Raw genomic sequence first — 23839 nt, forward strand, 5'->3', positions numbered from 1 at the left:
TACATGTCACACTACAAACCATGCTAACGTGTGTGAGGACAGTATAGGTCAAAATCCATAAGTGGAAAAAACATGATTTCACCCTAAACTGGCCACAACCAGATGCTCCCTGCAAGATTTCAGACAGAGGAGTGAAAATAATTATGAGACGAATTGTCCGAGAGCCAACAACCTACTGTGGAGAGCTTTAGAAAAATATGGAATTATCAGGTACAATTGCTTCACAGAAAACGATAAGTAATGCACTCAACCTCCTTGGCCAGTATGCTGTCACGCTAGGTATAGGGAAGTACCTAGCAAACAGTGAAAGAGCAGGGACACCCTGTGTCTAGCGAAGGGGGAGATGGAGACCCCTGACCAAGTCTACCGGTGGGCCTTGGCTTCCCTCACCACATTAGATAGGTTCTGCACTTATGCGCCGAGCAGGAGACATGGCCCATGGCTGACCTTAAATCTGGGCTCTAGGTAGGGAACAGATGTGATTAGCTCTACATCAACAAGGAAAAAAAACAACAACTTATCTAAAAAAAATTCAGGAAGAGGGACAGCAAAATACAACAACGTTACTCCAGATGCTTTCACATTTTTCACCCAAAATTGACAGTAAAATTAAACCTAGTAAAAAACAAAGACCAACTAGCATGCCTAGGATTGAGACGTTTAGCACACTCAAGGTATGATAGGTGTTTATGGTCTGTGATTACGGTAATGGGATGCACTGCCCCCTCCAACCAATGACGCCATTCCACGAAAGCCAACTTAATTGCCAAGAGTTCTCAATTGCCAACAAAACAGTTTCTCTCTGCAAAAGACAATGTTTTGGAAAAGAAAGGTCATGGACATCATTTAGAAGGAGACGTACCCTGTGACAACACAGCCCCAACCCCTATCTCAGACGCATCAATCTCAACGATAAAAGGCTGTGAAATATCAGGCTGGAAGTGTGGAAAAACATCTGTTTGAAGAGAAAAAAGCCTGCTGGGCAGAGTCCGCCCATTTAGGAAAACCTGACCCCTTTTTTGTCATGTCAGTGAGAGCTTTCACAATTACTGAAAATTTCTGAATACATTTCCAGTAAAAGTTAGTAAACCCTAGAAAGCACTGCAATGCTTTCAGGTTTTCTGAACATAGTAAAGTAACACATGAATCTTCTCTGGACCCATCCAAAACCCCGAAGACGACAACAGGTACTCCAAAAATTGCACATCTTGAACAGCGAAAACAAAGTTCTCCAGTTTGGCATACAGTTTGTTATCTATAAAGTTTGTTATCTCTTAAAATCTTAAAATCTGTAATACCTGTTTTACAAGTATCTGAAGTGTCTCCATATTAGGTGAATAAATCAAGCTATCGTCCATCCAAATAAACCACCACAAACCTGCCCACCAAATGGTGAAAAATATTATTCAAAAATGTTGGAAAACAGCAGGGGCATTAGTGACACCAAATGGCAATTTCAAAATGCCCCTCAGGTGTATTGAAAGTAATTTTTCATTCATCACCTTCTCTGATTCTAACCAGACTGTAAGCCCCCCTTAAGTTCAGCTTGAAGAGCCATTTAGCGCCCACAATCTGGTTGAATAAATCTGGAATCAGAGGAAAGGGATATGGGTCTCGGACGGTAATCTGATTAAATTCATTTTTTTTCTTAACAATGAAGAACCCTGCAGCCACGGGCGAAGAGGAGGGTCTGATATGTCCCTTCTCCAGACTATCAGCAAGGTAATCTTCCATGGCTTGTCTCTCTGAACCATAAAAATTATACAGTCTAAATTTGAGTAGTTTTGCTCCAGGAAGCACATTAGTGGGGCATTTAAATACATCATGAGGAGGTAAATCCGGACACCCCCTCTCTGAAAATACATCCCCAAAACCCGACAAAAATGCTGGTAAGGTCTCAGTAGAAACCAAAAAGAGAGAAATGTTCTGGCAATTATCAAGGCAGTAATCTGCCCACTCCACAATCTTCCTGGATTGCCAATCCACTGCAGTATTATGTTTCACCAACCAGGGTAGACTCAATACAATAGGAGTGGAAAGGCCCTCCAAAACATAGCAGTAAATGACTTAACAATGCCGGGGTCCTACCCTCAGTCTTATATCATGTATAATCTATGTCAGGCATACCTGAGCAAGTGGCGCTGAGTCAATGGCATAGATTGAGATGGGTTAGCCAACATACTTCAGGTAAGCCCATGAGTTCTAACAGAGCTTTCACCATGCTGACTCCTGCTCCATGGTCCACAAACACAGAAATGTCTCAGGCCTGCTCTACAGCACCACCTTTGTTGTCAGAACAAACCAAGAATTACATGTAGAAGACAAACACACACCCTGATTGTGCACTCCCACACCACCAAGGGTCAGCTGAGCCCCAAATGTTTCTTTTTGCTTAGGAATCGAGAGGCAGGCTCCAATAAAATGACCTTATTTACCACAAAAAAACAAACATTTTTTATGGCGGATCTCAGTGGAAGCATGGGAAGTAGTGGGACCTTCAGGATTTGAAGAATGTTTGTGTGGAAGAAAGGACCAAAGTCACACCTGAGCAATGCAGGTGACTAGGTTCTCCATATAGGAGAAATCTTGAAGCTATGATCAACAAAAAAGGCTTTCATATGAAGTATTAAATAAATGTCAGTTAGCATATTCAATACTTTTTCCTTGGGTGATTTTTCATTATTAGACCCAACTTAAAGAAGTGGTTCACCCATATTTTTTACTGGCCACAATGATATTATGTTAAGAACCAAGGTTTTTATCAAATACTGAATTTTAGTCTATGTTACCTCTAGAAATACATCTATGCCTAAGGTTCAGTTTATATAACACAGCAAAAGGACCATTTTTAATCCTTGTAGAAATTATCTTGGATTTAAGTGTAAAATGAAGGTCTGGTAAATGGACTTGATCGTTTTTGTACCAGAGTTGGGTATTACCAGCAGGGTGTAGTTGATAGTAACACCATAAATTAAAGGGGTTGTTCATCCATATTCATTATTGGCAACAACGATATTATGTTGAGAAACAAAGTTTCTCTTAAATACCTTGTGTTGCCATTAATGCCTGTGGTCGGCACTATTGCGGACTGTTCACCCCATCGCCTGACCCCGAGCTCCGTGACCATGGGGATCCAGTGATGTCACGTCAACTTCCTGCTCACCTGACATCATGGGCCAGCCCCAGTCTCTGTGAGTCACTGGGCTGTGGGCGAAGTTTCACCACTCTTTACAGCCCAGCATCCTTTCTGCTTGCACGCTCTGCAAGCAAAGGAGAAGTGAGCAGGAAGAAACTGAGCTGTGATCAGTGGGGAAACTGTACCCACAGTCCAGTGACTCACGGAGACTGGGGCCAGCCGTGGTGATGTCTGGTGAGCAGGAAGTTGACGTGACGGCACTGGATACTCAAAGTCATGGAGCCCGGGGGTCAGGTGATGGGAAAGAGCGGACTTCAATAGAGCGCTCACAGGCACTATTGGCAACACAAGGTATTTGTGAGAAACCTTGTTGCTCAGCATAACATTTTTGTGGTGAGTAATGAATATGGGTGAACCACCCCTTTAATTTATGGTATTACTATCAACTACAGCCTGTTGGCAATACACAACTCTGGTACACTTAAGATCAAGTCCATTAACCAGCCCTTCGTTTTATACTTTCTTCCAACATAATTTCTACAGGGGTTAAATATTGTTCTTTTGCTATGCTATATACAGTGCCTACAAGTAGTATTCAACCCCCTGCAGATTTAGCAGGTTTGATAAGATGCAAATAAGTTAGAGCCTGCAAACTTCAAACAAGAGCAGGATTTATGAACAGATGCATAAATCTTACAAACCAACAAGTTATGTTGCTCAGTTAAATTTTAATAAATTTTCAACATAAAAGTGTGGGTCAATTATTATTCAACCCCTAGGTTTAATATTTTGTGGAATAACCCTTGTTTGCAATTACAGCTAATAATCGTCTTTTATAAGACCTGATCAGGCCGGCACAGGTCTCTGGAGTTATCTTGGCCCACTCCTCCATGCAGATCTTCTCCAAGTTATCTAGGTTCTTTGGGTGTCTCATGTGGACTTTAATCTTGAGCTCCTTCCACAAGTTTTCAAATGGGTTAAGGTCAGGAGACTGACTAGGCCACTGCAAAACCTTGATTTTTTCCCTCTTGAACCAGGCCTTGGTTTTCTTGGCTGTGTGCTTTGGGTCGTTGTCTTGTTGGAAGATGAAATGACGACCCATCTTAAGATCCTTGATGGAGGAGCGGAGGTTCTTGGCCAAAATCTCCAGGTAGGCCGTGCTATCCATCTTCCCATGGATGCGGACCAGATGGCCAGGCCCCTTGGCTGAGAAACAGCCCCACAGCATGATGCTGCCACCACCATGCTTGACTGTAGGGATGGTATTCTTGGGGTCGTATGCAGTGCCATCTAGTCTCCAAACGTCATGTGTGTGGTTGGCACCAAAGATCTCGATCTTGGTCTCATCAGACCAGAGAACCTTGAACCAGTCTGTCTCAGAGTCCTACAAGTGATCATGAGCAAACTGTAGACGAGCCTTGATATGACGCTTTGAAAGTAAAGGTACCTTACGGGCTCGTCTGGAACGGAGACCATTGCGGTGGAGTACGTTACTTATGGTATTGACTGAAACCAATGTCCCCACTGCCATGAGATCTTCCCGGAGCTCCTTCCTTGTTGTCCTTGGGTTAGCCTTGACTCTTCGGACAAGCCTGGCCTCGGCACGGGTGGAAACTTTCAAAGGCTGTCCAGGCCGTGGAAGGCGAACAGTAGTTCAATAAGCCTTCCACTTCCGGATGATGCTCCCAACAGTGGAGACAGGTAGGCCCAACTCCTTGGAAAGGGTTTTGTACCCCTTGCCAGCCTTGTGACCCTCCACGATCTTGTTTCTGATGGCCTTGGAATGCTCCTTTGTCTTTCCCATGTTGACCAAGTATTAAGGCTGTTCACAAGTTTTCAGGAGGGTCTTAATTAGTCAGAAAAGGCTGGAAAAAGAGATAATTAATCCAAACATGTGAAGCTCATTGTTCTTTGTGCCTGAAATACTTCTTAATACTTTAGGGGAACCAAACAGAATTCTTGTGGTTTGAGGGGTTGAATAATAAAGGACCCTCTGAATAAACTTTTCACAATTTAAAAAAAAAAATAAAAAAAGAAATAACATTCTTTTTTGCTGTAGTGCATTTCACACTTCCAGGCTGATCTACAGTCCAAATGTCACAATGCCAAGTTAATTCCGAATGTGTAAACCTGCTAAATCTGCAGGGAGTTGAATACTACTTGTAGGCACTGTAAACAAAACCTCAAGCGTAGATGTGTTTCTAGAGTTAACATACACTAAAATTCAGTACAATGTACAAGAAAAGGAGATCCAGCACTCTTCTGAAGTCAAAAGATTTTCATCTTTATTGTCCTCAGTTGTCCTAAATCTTTCCATTCCAAATATATTCAAAGTCTGTTGGCCAAGCTTGGTTCTGTTGGACCCACTTGGTAACCGATACATTGGATGTTACATACCTGGAATGGTTTTCCTCTAAATCTTTAGGTAAGATATATACAGTATGTTTGATACTACTTGTATTTTTTTTGTGCTTATGTATCTAAAGATATTGCCTCCAAATAGTAGTTGCCCAATCTGTAGCTCTCTAGCACATCTCCTATTTGTACGAAAGCATTCATAGAGTATCAGGACTTGTTAATTGCAGCTACGCTCTTGTGACTCTGTATCAGTATTCTGCTGAGCTAATAAAAACAGATTATAGAGAATTTTGATAATATAAAAAACCACACTCTTGACTTTCAAAGAAAATCATGTCTCTGAAGAGTAATAAAATGGATTTGAGCTAAGTAATGAATATAGTGATAGAACGTGTAATTTTAATAAATACATCATTTTTGTCATCTGAGACATTGTACTACTCAAAGAAAATAAAACTGTGCCATAAATAATGAATGTGGCAGTGATTATACCATGTATCTACAAATATCTGAACATGGGTTTATGACTTACAGCTTGATAAATGTTTGTTTAGTCTGCCTGGCCCAAGACCTTTGATGATTAATGGCACAAAAACTCCCCATAATTCTCCCTGGTGCTAAGAAAATTGAGAACTTGTAATATTCAAGAAGTTGAACCTCGCCCAATTTTATGAGTAATTGTCTGAGAAAGAACACTGCCGAGAGAACAAAATCCAAACTAGTGTAAGGAAGAAGAAAATCCAAATGATCAATGTATGGATTATCGACTTGTTAAAAAATGTAAAAAAAAATATAAAAATGAAAAGTGCTGGAAATAACCATTCTGCACTTAAAAGCATAAACAGGAGAACATCTGTTGGGGCACATTCATAAGTTTCCTATTTGGTGCAAAAAAAGCTTCAGTGAAAACTCTAACCATGACATACAAAGCCACCTGCAACCTGTCTCCTCCCTACATCTGTGACCTAGTTTCAAGATACTTACCAGCACGTAACCTCCGATCCTCACAAGATCTCCTTCTCTACTCCCCTCGCATCTCCTCTTCCCAAAATCGCATGCAAGATTTCACCCGTGCCTCCCCCATACTCTGGAAATCTGCCAAAACACAACAGACTCTTGCCTACCTTGAAAAGCTTCAAAAGAAACCTGAAGACCCACCTCTTCTGCCACACCTACAACCTGCCGTAACCCTCAGTCCTCCATAGCACCACACAACCATCTCCACCCTCACCTACGGTATCCTCACCCATCCCTTGTAGACTGTGAGCCCTCGCGGGCAGGGACCTCTCTCCTCCTGTACCAGTCTGTGCCTGGTTTTGTTCAAGACTATTGAGCTGTGTCTCTATTATCCAAAGAAAGAAAAGTCCGGCACTAAAACCACATTCACTGCTCCTCATCCATTTTTAAGTAATGCAGTGCAACAAATAGGTCACAACAGAAACTGACAAAAAGCACCTGTGGTGCAACACTCCATTAGATCACATAAAATAACTCTGAAATAGAAGAAGAAAGGAGGTGGCACTCACCTAGTAAAAATCTTAGTTTATTCTTTAAAAAATAGACATCAAAAAGCAGGGAGGGATGTGGGGGGCATCAGAGATGACTGCTGCCATTTTGCGGCGCTTCATCGGGTCAAGACTTTTGTCGTCTCTGACGCCCCTCACATCCTTCCCTGCTTTTTGATGTCTATTTTATAAAGAATAAATGAAGATTTTTACTTGGTGTGTGCCACCTCCTTTTTTCTTCTATTCCGGTGTGTCTCTATTATGTAGCAATAGTAGATACAGGCTCAACCGCCTACAGTAGGTGCTTAGCGGAAAAAAGTTACTGAAAATAGCAATGTATAACTCCAGCACTCAAATGAAATTTAGAGGCCAAAACATTTTTTGATGCAAGTGAATTTATTATTACTAGACAGACTGCAAAGTGAACCTCAACAAGAGCAACACCACCGACGTTTCAGCATAGAGCCTTTTTCAAGGTAGTTGCATTATGTACAAGAGCAGGAACACATTGGTCACAACGGACGACAGATATGAGAAAATAGAAGTAAGGTTTTTCACATTTGCAGAATGTGCTCACTTGTAGGGAGTGCTGATATCGCTAGAGAAGGTGAGTGCAGGGATGGCCCGAGGAGAGCAACAGTGGCAGTGGTCGTGGCAGCAGCGGCGTGTTTCTATTAGATAAACCCTTTTTTATATGTAAAGCACATTGGAATAAATGGCACTATAATAGTAAATAATAATAATAACAACAACAACAACAACAACAACAACAACAACAACAACAACAACAATAATAATAATAATAATAATAATAATAATAATAAAATATAGTACCATCTAAGTAAATAAGATTTTAACAAATCCCATCTATGTGGATTTTTTTTTAATTTTTGAACAGTAATTGACATTAGGTGCAGATTTTAAGAGCAGCAAAATGGGTTGTTTTTTGGGTAAAATCTATGGGAAATGTCAGCCATTCCAATGGAAATCTGCAGCATATCTGAAACAAAATCTTCAGCAGATTTTGCTGCTGATAACCTGCAAATATATTGTAGAAGAACCTGCTCCAAATACACGACATGGAATATTAACATGAAATTGGTGAAAAAGAGGCACAGAAACTAGGGAAGCATCTACAACAAAAACCTAAAGATTAGAATCACCAGATCCATATTGTACTTTTCACATAACTTTTTTTGCTATGGTCCCCAAAAGTGCTATAAACCTACAACCGATTCATAGATAATAATATAAAAATATAATAATATAAAGTAGTCTCCAAGTGGATTTGAAATATCACTTTATTTTATTAGATAGAAAATGTATATATTTTTTATATTTTTTATGGATACACACAGTGCAGAAAGTGCAGTATAAAAACACACAGTACGTTTAGGTGAACAAAAACAAAGGACAGTGTGACCTAAGGTCCCCACATGGCAACCACATTAAACCAATTTATATTTATGCACATAATAGAGGATTATTCAACATTCAGAGAGCAGCCTGATTATATATATGTACACAGAAATATATCACACCAAAATTTGCAAATAAATAGTAGGATAAAGTGCTTAAATATAGTACTTAGTTACCAGTCTCATATGCTGTCATATTGCACACGTCATATTGCACATATCCCAACCATTGTTATCATAGTTGATCCACGATTACAGTTAAACATATATTGCACATAAGATGGCCTAATTCAAGAATTGGTGCTCACAAAATTTTTTTTTTGAATAACACTTATCAACAATGTAAGGTGGCTCATAAAAACAGATTGAATGGAAAAAATGAAAAGGTTGCAGCCTGTATGGGCATTAACAATCAGCTCAGCAATTACAACATCCATCAGTTTCTAAGTACAATATGGGGAACCTCATCCCCTGAGATAGCCACCTGATGTTGCCATGCCTGGTCCATGGTCACACCGCCCCACACACCTATTTTTTTTGTGAGCACCAATTCTGGAATTAAGCCATCTTATGTGCAATATATGTTTAACTGTAATCATGGATTAACTATGATAACAATGGTTGGGATATGTGCAATATGACGTGTGCAATATGACAGCATATGAGACTGGTAACTAAGTACTATATTTAAGCACTTTATCCTGCTATTTATTTGCAAATTTTGGTGTTGGGATATGTGCAATATGGTAAGTGTGCAATATGACAATATATGAGACTGGTAGTTAAGCACTATGATTAAGCACTTTATCCAACTATTTATTTGCAAATTTTGGCGTGATATATTGCTGTGTACAAATATATAATCCGGCTGCTCTCTGAATGTTGAATAATCCTCTATTATGTGCATAAATATAAATTGGTTTAATGTGGTTGCCATGTGGGGACCTTAGGTCACACTGTCCTTTGTTTTTGTTCACCTAAACGTACTGTGTGTTTTTATACTGCACTTTCTGCACTGTGTGTATCCATAAAAAAATATAAAAAATATATACATTTTCTATCTAATAAAATAAAGTGATATTTCAAATCCACTTGGAGACTATTTTATATTATTATATTTTTATATTATTATCTATGAGTCGGTTGTAGGTTTATATCTAAGCCTGTGGAGCCCAATGACCATTTTGCTATAGGTGAACAGAGTTTCTTATCTCTTTGCTATGAAGTCACTATGTGCTTTATTCATTCTGATTATGTCTTTATTATCTTCACATTGTTACACTACTGCAGTCTTTAAAAGAGATGTTCACCCCGTGGACAATTTCAAGTTAAATACCCGACTATCTGTTATGATCGTCCCCTAACACTCTCACAGTGATTGACAAACAAGGGTAGATGTAAAACCAGAAATCCATAGGTCCCAAAACATGCCAGTACTGGTCCTAGACCTGACCCTGATTTATCCCTGCCTGACAGTGGAGGTTGGCAAACTAAAATTACGTAAAGGCTCCCCCACTCATTGAAAACTAACCCTGAATGTCCTTAACTGCTCTCTAAGCAATAAACCAAGTATAACACAAAGACAACAATAAATATAAATAAAGTGTACACAGGAAGAGGGTGAGACACATGACTAGGAACATGCAAACACAGTTGTAAAGGAATGATGGAATACAAGAAACCAAAAAGTTACAGAATATGTACAAATCTTTCTAAACCTAGTAGAAACAAAATAGTAGATAACTGCGAAGGGATTGACACAAACAAACTTCAGGGAATAGCAAGAGCAATGTCTCAGTAAGAAAACCTTAACTGAGGAGTTGGGACTCCAGACAACCATCCATCCAGAAATATAGCAAGCTATGAAGTATGTGAGTAGTGAGGATTAATAGCCCCTGTGAAAATGTGATTGGGCAAACCAAACAAGAAGGTACACACATCTGAAGTTAAACAGGAAGGCAAAGCATAATAAATAAAGACAAGAGATCCTTCAGAGATTGGGCCAACACAAAACAGGCTGTGGTCCAACCAAGTGGGAAACCGACCATCAACCAGAGAATATTGGTTCAAATGCTGGAGTGGAACAATGACCCTATCCCAAGTAAATTCACAAAGACTTCTTCTCACGTCCCACACCGATGCCGTTACAGCAAAGTCAGCATTAAGTCTTTCGTAGTTTGTGTATCGTATGTCACGCGATCGCTGCAGCCAATCACTAGTCATTAACCGACATACTGCCTTTAGTATGTCATCAGAGAGGACACTTACTCTGAAGGAATAGTGATGAGCAGTAGCCGATCCGCAACTTCTGGCTGCAGTGCTCATGGGGCATTCTAATGGGACGAGATTACCGAGAAAACCAGTACCAACATCAATGGAACTGCACTGGTACAGGAGTTGATTATAAGCATTGATTATTTTACCTTTTGAGTCAGACATTTAAGAGTTTAATATTTAGACAACTCCTTTAAAACATACTTAAAATGTTAGATAAATACGTCCAAACCAAATTCCTGCAAGATCGGTCAACTATGTAATGTTTATGGGGGCCTACCAACTGTTTTCTAACAGATTATGTAGGAGGACATAAGGAGAGGGTGGTTTGAAATCAATCACCTGATTCAGCAAGCTGATAAGCCTTTGCTAGAGGTTTCTGGAAATGGCTCTTTGATAAAGGACATAGAGAAAGATAGCTGCCAGTTGAACGATATCTAATGTTTACTGTTAGTTTTAGCTGTAACATAACTATGCTTACTAGCCTTGTTCCATGTCGATATTGTATTTTATTAGCCACCTAATAACCTCTTTAAAGGAAATCTATCAGCAGGTTTTTGCTATGTAATGTGAAGACAGCATGCTGCAAGGGTTTTTATAGAGATTTCAGCCATGTGCCTCTTATCAGAAAGTGTGTTTCTGTTTACCTGCAATGTCAGTTTAACCTTCAATAGCTTTATAATTAGTCAGAATAAAAAGCGCATGAGCTTAAGTCCGATTCTGCCCCCCTTTTCAATTAGCAGTTTCTAATAGTCTATAGAAATGTACACTGAAAGTGTGGGATAGGTGGGGACAGCTTTTTAAGCTTTGCTACATACTAAAACTAAAATCTTTGATTGTGTCAGAATGACTGCACCCAGTAATTTAAGTAATACATTGTTGAATTCAGGATCTCTTTGCTTACATCATGCTACCTTTAGATGAGGAAGCAAGAAACTGTTGACAGATTTGTTTACTTGTCCCTGACTTTCCCTTTCAGCAGTCAAGGGATTAGTGCAAGACTGCTGTCAATCAATGTCATTGCTACGGAGGAGCAGTGTAATTCACATTCTGACATGCGCGGGGACAACAGGGAGTAGTTGAAAAGCCATCCCTTTTCTCCACCATTCTGCTCTCTCTGCACAAAGCAGGATGGGCCTCCTCCACTGCTCAGTGGTATTAATTGTCAATGGTCCAGGACTCGTTCAGTGATTACTGGCAGGAAGAACACAGACAATTACACATTTTTTGTAACACCTTTGTTTAACATTTATGGCTAATTCAACCTTCATTACAGAGTATTAGGAGGCTGATAAAGGGCTTAAATACTTTTTATGAGTACATCCAAATTCCCTTTAACTTCACCATTTTGCCCATTGCTCTTGTGCTGTGACAATAAAAATAATTATCTATACATCATGACATATTAGTATTAATTACTGTACTTTTATTATTTATTAATAAAGCTCTGGGATTTTACCCTGTCATATGACATCACTGCAGAGATTATTTCCATACCATAACATCACTGTGAGCAGTAACCGTGTCCTATGACTCCCCAGTGTTTTTTATTCTTATATTGGGGTCTAGGGGAAAAACATTTTTCCTTGGGGAGACTGACACACCAATATTGCTTGCCAGTGAGGAGACTTAGAGTTGCAATGCTCCTCTGAGAAATATGCAAATTGTCTCTTCAGGTAGGAAGAAGACGAACTCTAGTGCCACCAATTGGAAGTAGCAATCCTAAAAGTCAAAAGTAACCCTTTAACGAGTCTTGTCATATGACTTGGAATTTATGCCAGATCAGAACCTCAATTTGCAGACAAAGTGTTTTGGGGGGATTGACCCTCATCAGTGCAAACTATGAGATCTGATCTTGCTGTATGAAAAGCTAAGACGGCTCTAAGGGGAAAATGTTTCTCCTTGCGGAGACTGACACACCAATCTGGCATGTGAGTGAGGAGACTTATAGCTGCAATGTTCCTTTGGTGTGTTAAGCCTGCTTTACACGTTGCAATTTCACATACGATTTCGTATGTGATTTGCAACGCCCCCATCGTATGTGTGGCACGTTCAATTTGTTGGACGTGCCGCACATACGAGTAACCCCCATCACACATACTTACCCTTCCATACAACCTCGCTGTGGGCGGCGAACTTCCACTTCCTGGAGTGGGAGGGACGTTCGCCGTCACAGCGAGGTCACACGGCAGCCGGCCAATAGAAACGGAGGGGCGGAGATGAGCGGGACGTAAACATCCTGCCCACCTCTTTCCTTCCGCATTGTGGGCCGGGAGCTACAGGACATAGGTAAGATCTGTTCATCGTTGCCGGGGTGTCACACACTGCAATGTGCGCTACCCCGGGTACGATGAACAATCTAACGTGCAATTCTAGAGACAGGTACGATGTGTATGCGATGAACGTTTTAACGTTCAATCACAATCGCACATACCTGTCACACACTGCAATGTACCTTACAATGCCGGATGTGCGTCACTTACGATGTGACCCCGCCGACACATTGTAAGATATATTGCAGCGTGTAAAGCGGGCTTTAGTCTCTGCAAGGAGAAATGTTTTCCCCTTAGACCCTGTCTTAGCTTCTCATAAAGCCAGATCAGATTTCATACTTTGCACTGATGAGGGTCAATCACCCGGAAACACCATGTTTGCAAATTGAGGTTCTGATTTGGCATAAATACTAAGTCATATGAGAAGACTCGTTAAAGGGTCACTTTTGATTTTTAGGATTGCTACTTCCAATAGGTGGCGCTAGAGATTGTCTCTTTCCTCTCTGAAGAGACAATTTGTATTTTTCTTATATTATGACATCATTGTATTTCTTATTCTTCTTTTAAGATATCAGTTTGCTCATTTTGTGTTCATGAATATTGTGCGATGACATCACTGTGTGCACTATTTCCATATTAGTTACAGTGAGTTTTCTGTTTGACCTCATATTCTTGATTATTCCTATTTTGTGACATGACTGTATTCATAAGAGAATTGTGCTCACCTCTAACAGAATCTTCTTCCCGTCCCTGTAGGTTTTTATATTTGTTATATTCCGTGCTGGTAACAGAATTTTTTCTCTACTCCAGAAAATTGATGATGGTGGATTGGAAATAACATCACAACTGATATTAATTGGATTGTTTTCCCAAGAATAATAGATGGTTTGATTTGAAATAAATTTCGGTGCATCTGTTGGAAGACGAAGTTTGCAGTGAATATTACAAATGAAATACGTTTGCTTTGGAACATTTAAATTGATTTGTCACATTTGCAGATATAACTTCTATATGGATCGAATGAGGCTCTGGTGAAAAAGAAAGAAAAAAAATCATAATAAGGTATGAAAGGTAGAATTGCAAACAATATTTGAAGCAAAACAAAGCAATATGAGACAAATCTACAGTAAACTAAAACAGAATGTGCCGGAACATTCACATGAGCTGCTCCCGAGGTACTGAGTGCTATCAAACCGGGTAATTAAAATGAAGCATGTCGAATAAATTAAAGGAGTATTCTGAGTCTTTAAAAAATATAGAAATATACCTACAAGTGCATTAATGCTTATCAGGCCTTAATTAAAAGGATCGAAAAATAGGATAATTCCTTAAAAAATAAAGAAAGCAGTACTCCAAAATTCCTGTTATGAAGAGTGAGGAATTGGGCACTGCATTAGGTCAATAATTCCTCACTTTTCACAACTAAAATTTCGGAGTGTTGTCTTTATTTGTCTTTATTTGTTATAGATTGGCCAATTTGCTTATGCCTACCAGCCACGACAAGGCATGCCTAACTTTACTGGTACCCTAAACTATTTTATTCGACATACTAAAGCCTACAAATTTAAAGAGCAGGTCGGATCCTGCAATAATCAAATGCAGCCTTAGCGTTACTCACCTGTCCCGGGCTATAACAGCGGGCTTTGCATTCTTCCCTTATAGCTAGTTCTCTCTTTGCTTACCCTTACTGGGATACTACGATAACAAACTAAGCAAATATGATGTCATCCCCCAATTCCTCCTAAGGCTAGCTCAGTCGATACTGCACAATTTAAAGAGTACCACCCACCAGGATTTTCCTATATAAACTAAAGCCAGTGCTATACTGGCGCTATCATACTGATTCTATACATAGCTTTAGTTGTGAGATCGGATGTATAGTTTCTGAAATATAGGCAAGTAAAGTTTGTGAAATGCCCTGTTACTTGAGTAACAGCAGCTACAAAATATCTAAAAGGTGGGTTAGGTTTTCCTAGCTATTCCCGCTCATTTCTGTCTTCCTGTCCATCCTCCTCTTGTAATAACAGAGATGGGGGAGGAAGGACAGGTAGGCAGATAGGGGCGGGAATATCTAGCAAAACCCGACTCACCTATTAGATATTCCGTTGCACCTATCATCAAATGGTGCATTTCCCAAATTTTACTTGCCTGTATTTCAGGAATTATAAATCCAATCTCACAACTAAAGGTATTGTGAGGTAGCGTCGACGGCTGCGCTGCAGAAGACACGGGATCCAGGCACCAAGGTTCACAGCACACGGTTTGTTCCAAAGAAAAAGTCCACAATAGTACATATGTGCCTTTCCGGCAGAGAACTCAGGGAGATGTGATCACTCCCTCACACCCGGCACACCTGCCCTTGTTCCTGAATCTATTTAACCCTCCCTTCAGCCTGTAGGGAAACAGCATTAACCCTATAGTGGATTATCATGGAGTGAGCACAACCGGGGCGAGACATACCGGCCGTCATAGATAACCCCGGTCACAGTCTCACACACCCCCCCCCTCAGTTCAAGCGTGCGGGGTTGAACTCCTGCCATCAAACACGGGCCGCGGGACATGGCATCGGCGTTGCCCTGCAACCTACCGGCCCGGTGTTCAACCGTAAACCGGAAGTTCTGCAGAGAAAGGAACCACCGGGTAACCCGGGCATTCCGTTCCTTGGCGGACCTCATCCAGACCAGTGGAGAGTGATCCGTCACCAAGCGAAACTGATGTCCCAGCAGGTAATAGCGTAGGGACTCCAAGGCCCACTTGATCGCCAGGCACTCCTTCTCCACTACGCTATAATTCCGCTCGGGAGGGGTGAGATTCCTGCTTAAGAAGGTGACGGGGTGTTCCACCCCCTGAACCACCTGAGACAGCACTGCTCCCAGGCCGACCTCCGAGGCGTCAGTCTGTACTATGGACTCTTTCCGGAAATCAGGGTTTACAAGAACGGGCTGTCCGCACAGGACCCCCTTCAGGGCCCGGAAGGAGTCCTCGGCCTGCGGAGTCCAGCGCACCATGACGGACTTCTTGCCCTTGAGAAGGTCCGTCAAGGGGGCTGATAGTCCCGCAAAATCTTTTACAAACCTCCTGTAGTACCCCACGATACCCAGGAAGGCCCTAACCTGCTTCGTGGTCAGGGGTCTAGGCCACTTCTGGATCGCCTCAACTTTGTTAATTTGGGGCTTAATCACTCCTTGGCCTATTACGTAGCCCAAGTAGCGGGCTTCTGTGAGTCCCAACGCACATTTCTTGGGATTGGCTGTCAATCCGGCTGTTCGAAGCGCGTCTACCACCGCTTGTACCTGTTCCAAGTGGGTCTGCCAATCGGAGCTGTAAATAATGATGTCATCAAGGTACGCTGATGCATACGCCTGGTGCGGTTCCAGCACTAAGTCCATCAACCTCTGGAACGTGGCCGGAGCGCCATGTAACCCAAAAGGCAAGACAACATAGTGGAAGAGACCCTCCGGCGTAACAAAAGCGGTTTTCTCCTTGGCGGACTCCGTTAGTGGCACCTGCCAGTACCCCTTGGTCAGGTCGAGCGTGGTAAAATATCGCGCCTGTCCCAGCCTATCAATCAGCTCATCCACCCGGGGCATGGGGTAGAGATCGAACTTGGATATTTCGTTCAATCTCCTAAAGTCATTGCAGAACCTTAAGGAGCCATCGGGTTTTGGTATTAGGACAATCGGACTAGCCCATTCACTCCGGGATTTTTCGATGACCCCCAGGCGTAACATTGTCTTTACTTCCTCCGATATGGCTTGTCGTCGAGCCTCCGGTACTCGGTATGACTTCAGGCGTACCTTCAGGTGGGGCTCGGTGACAATATCATGTCGTATCAGACTGGTCCTACCGGGCAGCTCGGAGAAGACATCGGGGTTCTGCTGAACCAACCGTCTGGCCTCTCGCCTCTGAGTCTTGGTGAGGGCTTCTCCAATCCTTACTTCCGGTTCGTCCTCTCCAGAGGTCGCTGGAGCCGGATGTGAACGACCCGAAGAGGAGGGAGGTGGGGAAAAAACAGCCATCAGGCTTTCCCGTTCCTGCCACGGATTTAATAGGTTGACATGGTATATTTGTTCAGGTTTCCGCCTACCGGGCTGCAATACTTTATAGTTAACCACCCCGACTCTTTCCTTTATCTCGTAGGGGCCTTGCCACTGAGCCAGGAATTTACTCTCCGCCGTGGGAATCAATACCAACACCCGATCCCCGGGATTAAAGGTCCACATGGTGGCTTGTCTATTGTAGCGGCCGCTTTGCGCGGCCTGAGCCTCCTGTAAATGCTCCTTCACAATTGGCATGACCGCGCTTATGCGGTTCTGCATACCCAAAATGTGTTCAATCACACTTTTATGGGGGGTGGGCTCCTGCTCCCAGGTTTCTTTTGCCAGGTCCAACAATCCCCGGGGATGTCGCCCGTATAACAATTCAAAAGGCGAAAACCCCGTGGATGCCTGTGGCACCTCTCGTATGGCAAACATCAAATAGGGAAGCCTCATATCCCAGTCTTTCCCGTCTTTGGAAATCACCCTTTTGAGCATGGTTTTCAAGGTTTTATTGAATCGTTCCACTAAACCATCCGTCTGAGGATGATACACGGACGTACGCAACTGCTTGATCTGGAGTAGCCGGCATAGCTCTTTGGTCACTTTAGACATGAATGGGGTCCCCTGATCCGTAAGGATCTCCTTGGGCAACCCCACCCGGCAGAACACAGCAAACAACTCCCGAGCTATAAGCTTGGCTGCAGTATGTCTGAGAGGTATCGCCTCTGGATACCGGGTGGCATAGTCAACGATCACTAGGATATGCTGGTGCCCTCGAGCAGACTTTACGAGGGGCCCCACCAGATCCATCCCTATCCGTTCAAAAGGGACTTCTATAATGGGTAACGGTACCAACGGACTGCGAAAGTGGGTCAGGGGTGCGGTAAGCTGACACTCCGGGCAGGTTTCGCAGAACCGTTTTACCTCCCCAAAGACCCCGGGCCAATAGAACCTTTGCAATATTCGCTCCTGCGTTTTCTTGACCCCTAGGTGACCACTCATCAGGTGTTTATGAGCCAAGTCGAGGACCCGCCGGCGATACGGCTGGGGCACCACCAACTGCTCTACCCCTACGCCCCGTATTTCATCTACCCGGTAGAGTAAATCCAGCTTAAGAGCGAAATGGGGGTATCTTACCTGGGCACCAGGCAGCTGTGCCACCCCGTCAACTACTGTCACCCGACTCCGGGCATGTATTAATGTAGGGTCCTGGAGTTGGGCTGTCCCAAACGTATCCGGGGACGCCTCCAACTCCGGGATGGGCTCGACCGTCTCAGCCTCTCCTGCCAATACCTCTAGGGGCGACCTATCAGGTTCACATCCTGTCCCTATCATGGGGACCCCTACGGCAGGCGTCCCGGATTCAGGATTGTAGGGCTCAGGTCCCGGACTGACCAATATCTGAGGGGACTTAGGAGGTCCCTTCCATAAAGTCCAAAAATAGGGCAGATCCCTTCCTAGGATCACATCATAGGGAAGAGTATTAATAAGTCCCACCTCATGTTGCACCTGACCGCAAGGTGCTGTGATGGTGACTATCCCCGTGGGATAGTCTCGGCGGTCCCCATGTATGCAAACCACCCCCACGGTACGTCCTGTGGCCTTTACTTTAGCCCTTAGGGTTGATCGCACAAGGGTCACTAAGCTTCCGGAATCCAACAAGCCTGTAACCGGACATCCATTCACCTGAATTTGGCACAAGTGGGGCTCCGTCTCCGGGGAGACCAGGTCAGCGGTACACACCACCTGAGCATACATTGAACCCCGCCGGGTAACCCCACAATCCATGGGCTCCGTGGTGAGTGGACACTGGGCTTCCATATGTCCCACCCGCTGGCACCGCCAACATCTAATAGGGAAGGACACCCCCTTGACGATTTGTCGTTTAGGGTACATAGTTTTCCGGACCTCAGGGACGGAGGGTGCGGCTTCAGACGGGACGGTAGCGGACTCCCGCACCGGTGTCAGCGGTGGGTCCTTGGCCCTAGGCTTGGAGGGGCCGGACCGACGGGCGGTACGCAAAGTCTCAGTGTCCCGTATCAAGTCCTGCGTAGCCACATGCCGCTCTACCAGGGACACTAATTGGTCCAGGGTACTCGGGTCACCCTGTCCGACCCACCGTTGAACGGTGACGGGTAAAGTGCGCACAAAACGATCCACTACTACCCTTTCCACCATTTGCGCCGGGCTCAGAGTGTCAGGCTGCAACCACTTTTTTACAAGATGTAACAAGTCATAGGCCTGGGAGCGTACGGGTTTGGCTTCCTCAAAGAACCACTGATTTACCCGCTGAGCCCGTACATAGGTATTCACCCCCAACCGAGCCAGTATTTCGGCTTTCAGGGTCATATAGTCAATGGCGTCCTCGGTACAGAGGTCCAGGTATGCTTTTTGGGGTTCCCCCGTCAGATAGGGTGACAATACCTCAGCCCACTGCGGGGTCGGCAGCTTTTCCCGCTCGGCCACCCGTACAAACACCGCCAGGAACGCTTCCACATCATCACCCGGGGTCATCTTTTGCAACGCTTGTCTCACCGCTTTCCGGACGCTGCCGTCGTCACCCGGTCCCTGGGTTGTTGCTGCCGGTCCGGCACGGATCGACTTGGCCAGGAGAACCATCTGTTCTTGGTGCCTTTTTTCCTGCAATTGCAAGGCTTGCTGCTGATGTGCATTGGCCTGATCCATCTGTTCTTGGAATTTTTTTTCCTGCACTTGCAAGGATTGGAGCAGGTGTGCATTGGTCTGTTGCTGCTGTGCATTAGCCTGTTGCTGCTGTGCATTAGCCTGAGCCAAATGCTTTATTATGTCCTCCATGGCGTCGCCGGGTTTGGGCTGTAGTATAGCCGCTCGAATCCAGGACATGCGCAGCTGGGTCACCAGGGATGGATGCTACACCTCACCGGCTGTCATGCCCGCCGATTCTCCACCATATGTGAGGTAGCGTCGTCGGCTGCGCTGCAGAAGACACGGGATCCAGGCACCAAGGTTCACAGCACACGGTTTGTTCCAAAGAAAAAGTCCACAATAGTACATATGTGCCTTTCCGGCAGAGAACTCAGGGAGATGTGATCACTCCCTCACACCCGGCACACCTGCCCTTGTTCCTGAATCTATTTAACCCTCCCTTCAGCCTGTAGGGAAACAGCATTAACCCTATAGTGGATTATCATGGAGTGAGCACAACCGGGGCGAGACATACCGGCCGTCATAGATAACCCCGGTCACAGTCTCACAGTATGTATAGAATCAGTATGATAGCACCAGTATAGCACTGGCTTTAGTTTATATTGGAAAATACTGGTGTCTATTCCTCTTTAAGTATTGAGATAGTAATGAACTTTGATACCATGTGGTTTCCAAGAGTGAAGTTACCTTTCCACAAATCTCTGCAACAGCCAGCTTTCTGTTTATCTGCTTTCTTGCTTCCAACATAAGTTCAGCTAATACTTTAGCTATTAACACCTACAACTCCTTTACAAGAAGGTACCTGTTAATGAAGTAATCTCAGCTAATGCGGAAGGTTTTCTATCAACAACTCAGCTGTGTGTTGCCTCCTAATAATGACCTTGTCTATGTTATTCTGGCGCTGCCACATGTACAAATCTGCTCTATCAAGTAAAAGCCGCTTTACACGCTGCGATATCGTGACCGATATCACTAGTGTGCGCACCCGCCCCCATCGTTTGTGCATCACGGGCAAATTGCTGCCCGTGGCGCACAAAATCGCGCGGACCCGTCACACGTACTTACCTGCCTAGCGACGTCGCTGTGACCGGCGAACTGCCTCCTTTCTAAGGGGGCAGTTCGTTCGGCATCCTAGCGACGTCACTAAGCGGCCGCCCAAAAGAAGCGGAGGGGCGGAGATGAGCGGGACGTAATATCCCGCCCACCTCCTTCCTACCTCATTGCGGGCAGCCGCAGGTAAGGTGAGGTTCCTCGTTTCTGCGGTGTCACACATAGCGATGTGTGCTTCCGCAGGAGCGACGAACTACATCATAGCTGCAGCAGCAACGATAATCGAGAATAGGGGGCATGTTACCGATTAGCGATTTTGAACGTTTTTGCGACGATTCAAAATCGCTCATAGGTGTCACATGCAACGACATCACTATAGCGGCCGGATGTGCTTCACAAATTCCGTGACCCCAACGACATCGCTTTAGCAATGTCGTAGCGTGTAAAGCGGCGTTTACTGAAACTTCATTTTAGCTTTTCTGGTGCTTCAATATCTTCTATTCAGTTTTCCAGGGCAGTCTTCACATTTGGCTCTGCTGCATCTAGTGCAAACTGCTTTGCTTAGTGTAGTGCTGTCTTGCACATCCAGTTGTTATGGTCATCACTGTTCCACGTGCCATCCAGCAAGTCTTACTCTGCTGTATCATCACTTCCAGTCTGTGCTACTCACTCTGACTTATGGCTTAGAGAATTCAACTGACCACGATAGTCTATTTCACATACTAATAAGAGGAGTACTCAGCCAACTATGGAGCCAGTCAATAACTTCAACAATAATTTCAAATGTATGCTACAAAAATAGAAATGTGACCACATCATCCAAACAGAATGAAGAAGTGTGAACAGGTGTAGACTTGTCACGGCCAGGGATAGAACCTTTATCGGCCATAAATGACAACACACAGGAATGGGGAAGGAATGTCTTATAGCTAGGGAGTGGGTGAAGTGGTGACACTTGACTAGGACCTGCAACTCAACCTCACAGTCCTAACAGACTCTACAGGTTCCACACCAGTCGCTGAGTTCAAATACCTGGGGACCTATTTCACTCTAGCAAATGGGCCCTAAGTAAGGATGGAGGGTATGAGCTCTTCGTAAACACAACTATCACTAAAGGAGGACCCAACGGTTCCGCAATACAGGGAAAACACAACAGCTATCACCAGAGCTCTGGTAGATAGCAAAGACAACACTTATCTGAGCTGACGCAACCACAGGAGTCTGGAGCAATAGAACAACATGACTTCTCCACAGCTCAGTCAGGGACAATCTATAAACCACACCAAATATCCCCAGAGTGAAGCTTATAAAGGAAGTCAGAGGCTGCCAACAGAGATGAAAAACTGCCAGATACCCAGGGTCCTAGAGTCCGCAGCTGAAGAAAGAAGGAACTGTCAGATGACTACACATGCATCCAATCTCTAGGATTTTCTTACACTCACCACTACAGGATTGTCAGCCGGCCGTGAGACATCCGTGACAAGACTCCCACCAAGTTGCACCTGTTAAGACTTCATTAATTCTGTTAGCTTTTTTGGTCATATCTTTTTTGTACCATACATTTTTAGGTGGTGAGTGCTTTCATATGTAGCCAAGCACTCCTCCAAAAAAAGGAGGGGTTTTTTTTACTAGTGCTTGATCCTATCAGCGCTTTAACTTTGGAATCCTTGGCTTAATACATGAAAGGTTTGTCTGACTGTAGGGTCCCAGCAAAAAAAAGTTACACTTTGTCTTGGCTGGCATGCACAAGTGAATTGGATAATTTCTGGGCTAAGTTCCTGCATTTCAGAGCCTCAATTCTAATAATGTTGGGACATAAAGTACAAAAAGCATGAATGCAGTAAATTGGAAATTTCTTATAGACATATTTTATTCAAAACTGAACACAGAGCAGAGGGTGAAAGTTGGACATGTTTCCAGTTCTTTAGAAAAAAAGATCCATTTAGAAACTGATGGGAGCAACACATCTCAAAAACGTTAGCACAGGACCATGTAATTGCTGGAGTTTTGGGAAGGTAACATTGTCCTATTCTTGTCTCATGTAGAATTTTTGCTGCTCCACCGTTCGGGGTCTTCTGTACCTAATTTTTTGTTTCACAATGCACCAAAGGTTTAAAATTGGTGAAAGGTCTGGACTGCAGGTGGCCGATTTGTCACCAGAACCCAGGTCAGTATGAGTACAGAGATCTCCTTCATTATACTGTAGAGCTCCTTCCAGGAAGCAGTGGTGTACCTAAGTGTTGGTAACTAATTGCAGTATGCGGTTGTATAAAGAGCTGCTGATAGGAAAGTTATATTATAAGATTGGCTGGTTTCAGGCAGTAGAAAGAAGATATACAGTATATACACTGCAAGATTGGATTCCATATAGAGAGGGTAAAAAAAGATCTATAGTACAGGATGGGGCTCTGTGTACAGGTGCTATGATTAATTGAGCTGCTTATTGCCTGCTGTTGAGAGATAAGGGATGTTAAACTCCATAATGCTGCTCTGTTGATGCATATGATAGAGGATAATCCTCCCGAACATGGATAAGCAGAGGAGTATTTTGAGTTTTGATAGATGTGGGTCCCATTGTTGGGGCCCCATCCGCTATATTACTACCCTGCTGATATGCCCTAATTGTACAGGATGGGAATAACCCTTGACCCATCTTAATGTTATAGTTAAAGAACATTTGTCACCAGGTTTTTGCACCATATATGAGAGCAACATGATGTAGAGACAGTGACCCTGATTACAGTGCTGGGCTGCCTACTGTAATTTTGATAAAATGTAGTGCATTATATTCATGATCTTCGCCCCACTGTTTGGCAGCTTTCCGCCCATGCACAGTGTATCCAGAAGGCTGTTTATCAGTACTGTGGTCAGAGTTATACAGAGCTCTGCTTTAAGAGTTAAGGCCGCCCCATTACACGCAACGACATATCTAATGATATATCGCCAGGGTCACGGATTCCGTGACGCACATCCGGCATTGTAAGCGACGTCGTTGTGTGTGACACCAACGAACAGCCGTTAACGATCAAAAATACTCACCTTATCGTTGATCGTTGACACGTCGTTCATTTTCAAAAAAATGTTGATTGTTGAGGACACA

At 43.7% G+C, this 23839-nt stretch overlaps 1 protein-coding gene across 2 annotated transcripts in view; it reads right to left on the reverse strand.

Moving 5' to 3' along the window:
- The window catches only part of NCAM2 (neural cell adhesion molecule 2), a 579053-nt gene that overhangs the window by 180096 nt on the left and 375118 nt on the right, over positions 1-23839 (reverse strand). For both annotated transcript variants that reach the window (XM_075335064.1, XM_075335065.1), the window contains exon 10: positions 13690-13877. In XM_075335064.1, the coding sequence (XP_075191179.1) occupies positions 13690-13877 (188 nt within the window). The remainder of the gene's footprint in view (positions 1-13689; positions 13878-23839) is intronic.

The sequence above is a fragment of the Anomaloglossus baeobatrachus genome, chromosome 2 (assembly GCF_048569485.1).
Source record: "Anomaloglossus baeobatrachus isolate aAnoBae1 chromosome 2, aAnoBae1.hap1, whole genome shotgun sequence".
Taxonomy (NCBI): domain Eukaryota; kingdom Metazoa; phylum Chordata; class Amphibia; order Anura; family Aromobatidae; genus Anomaloglossus; species Anomaloglossus baeobatrachus.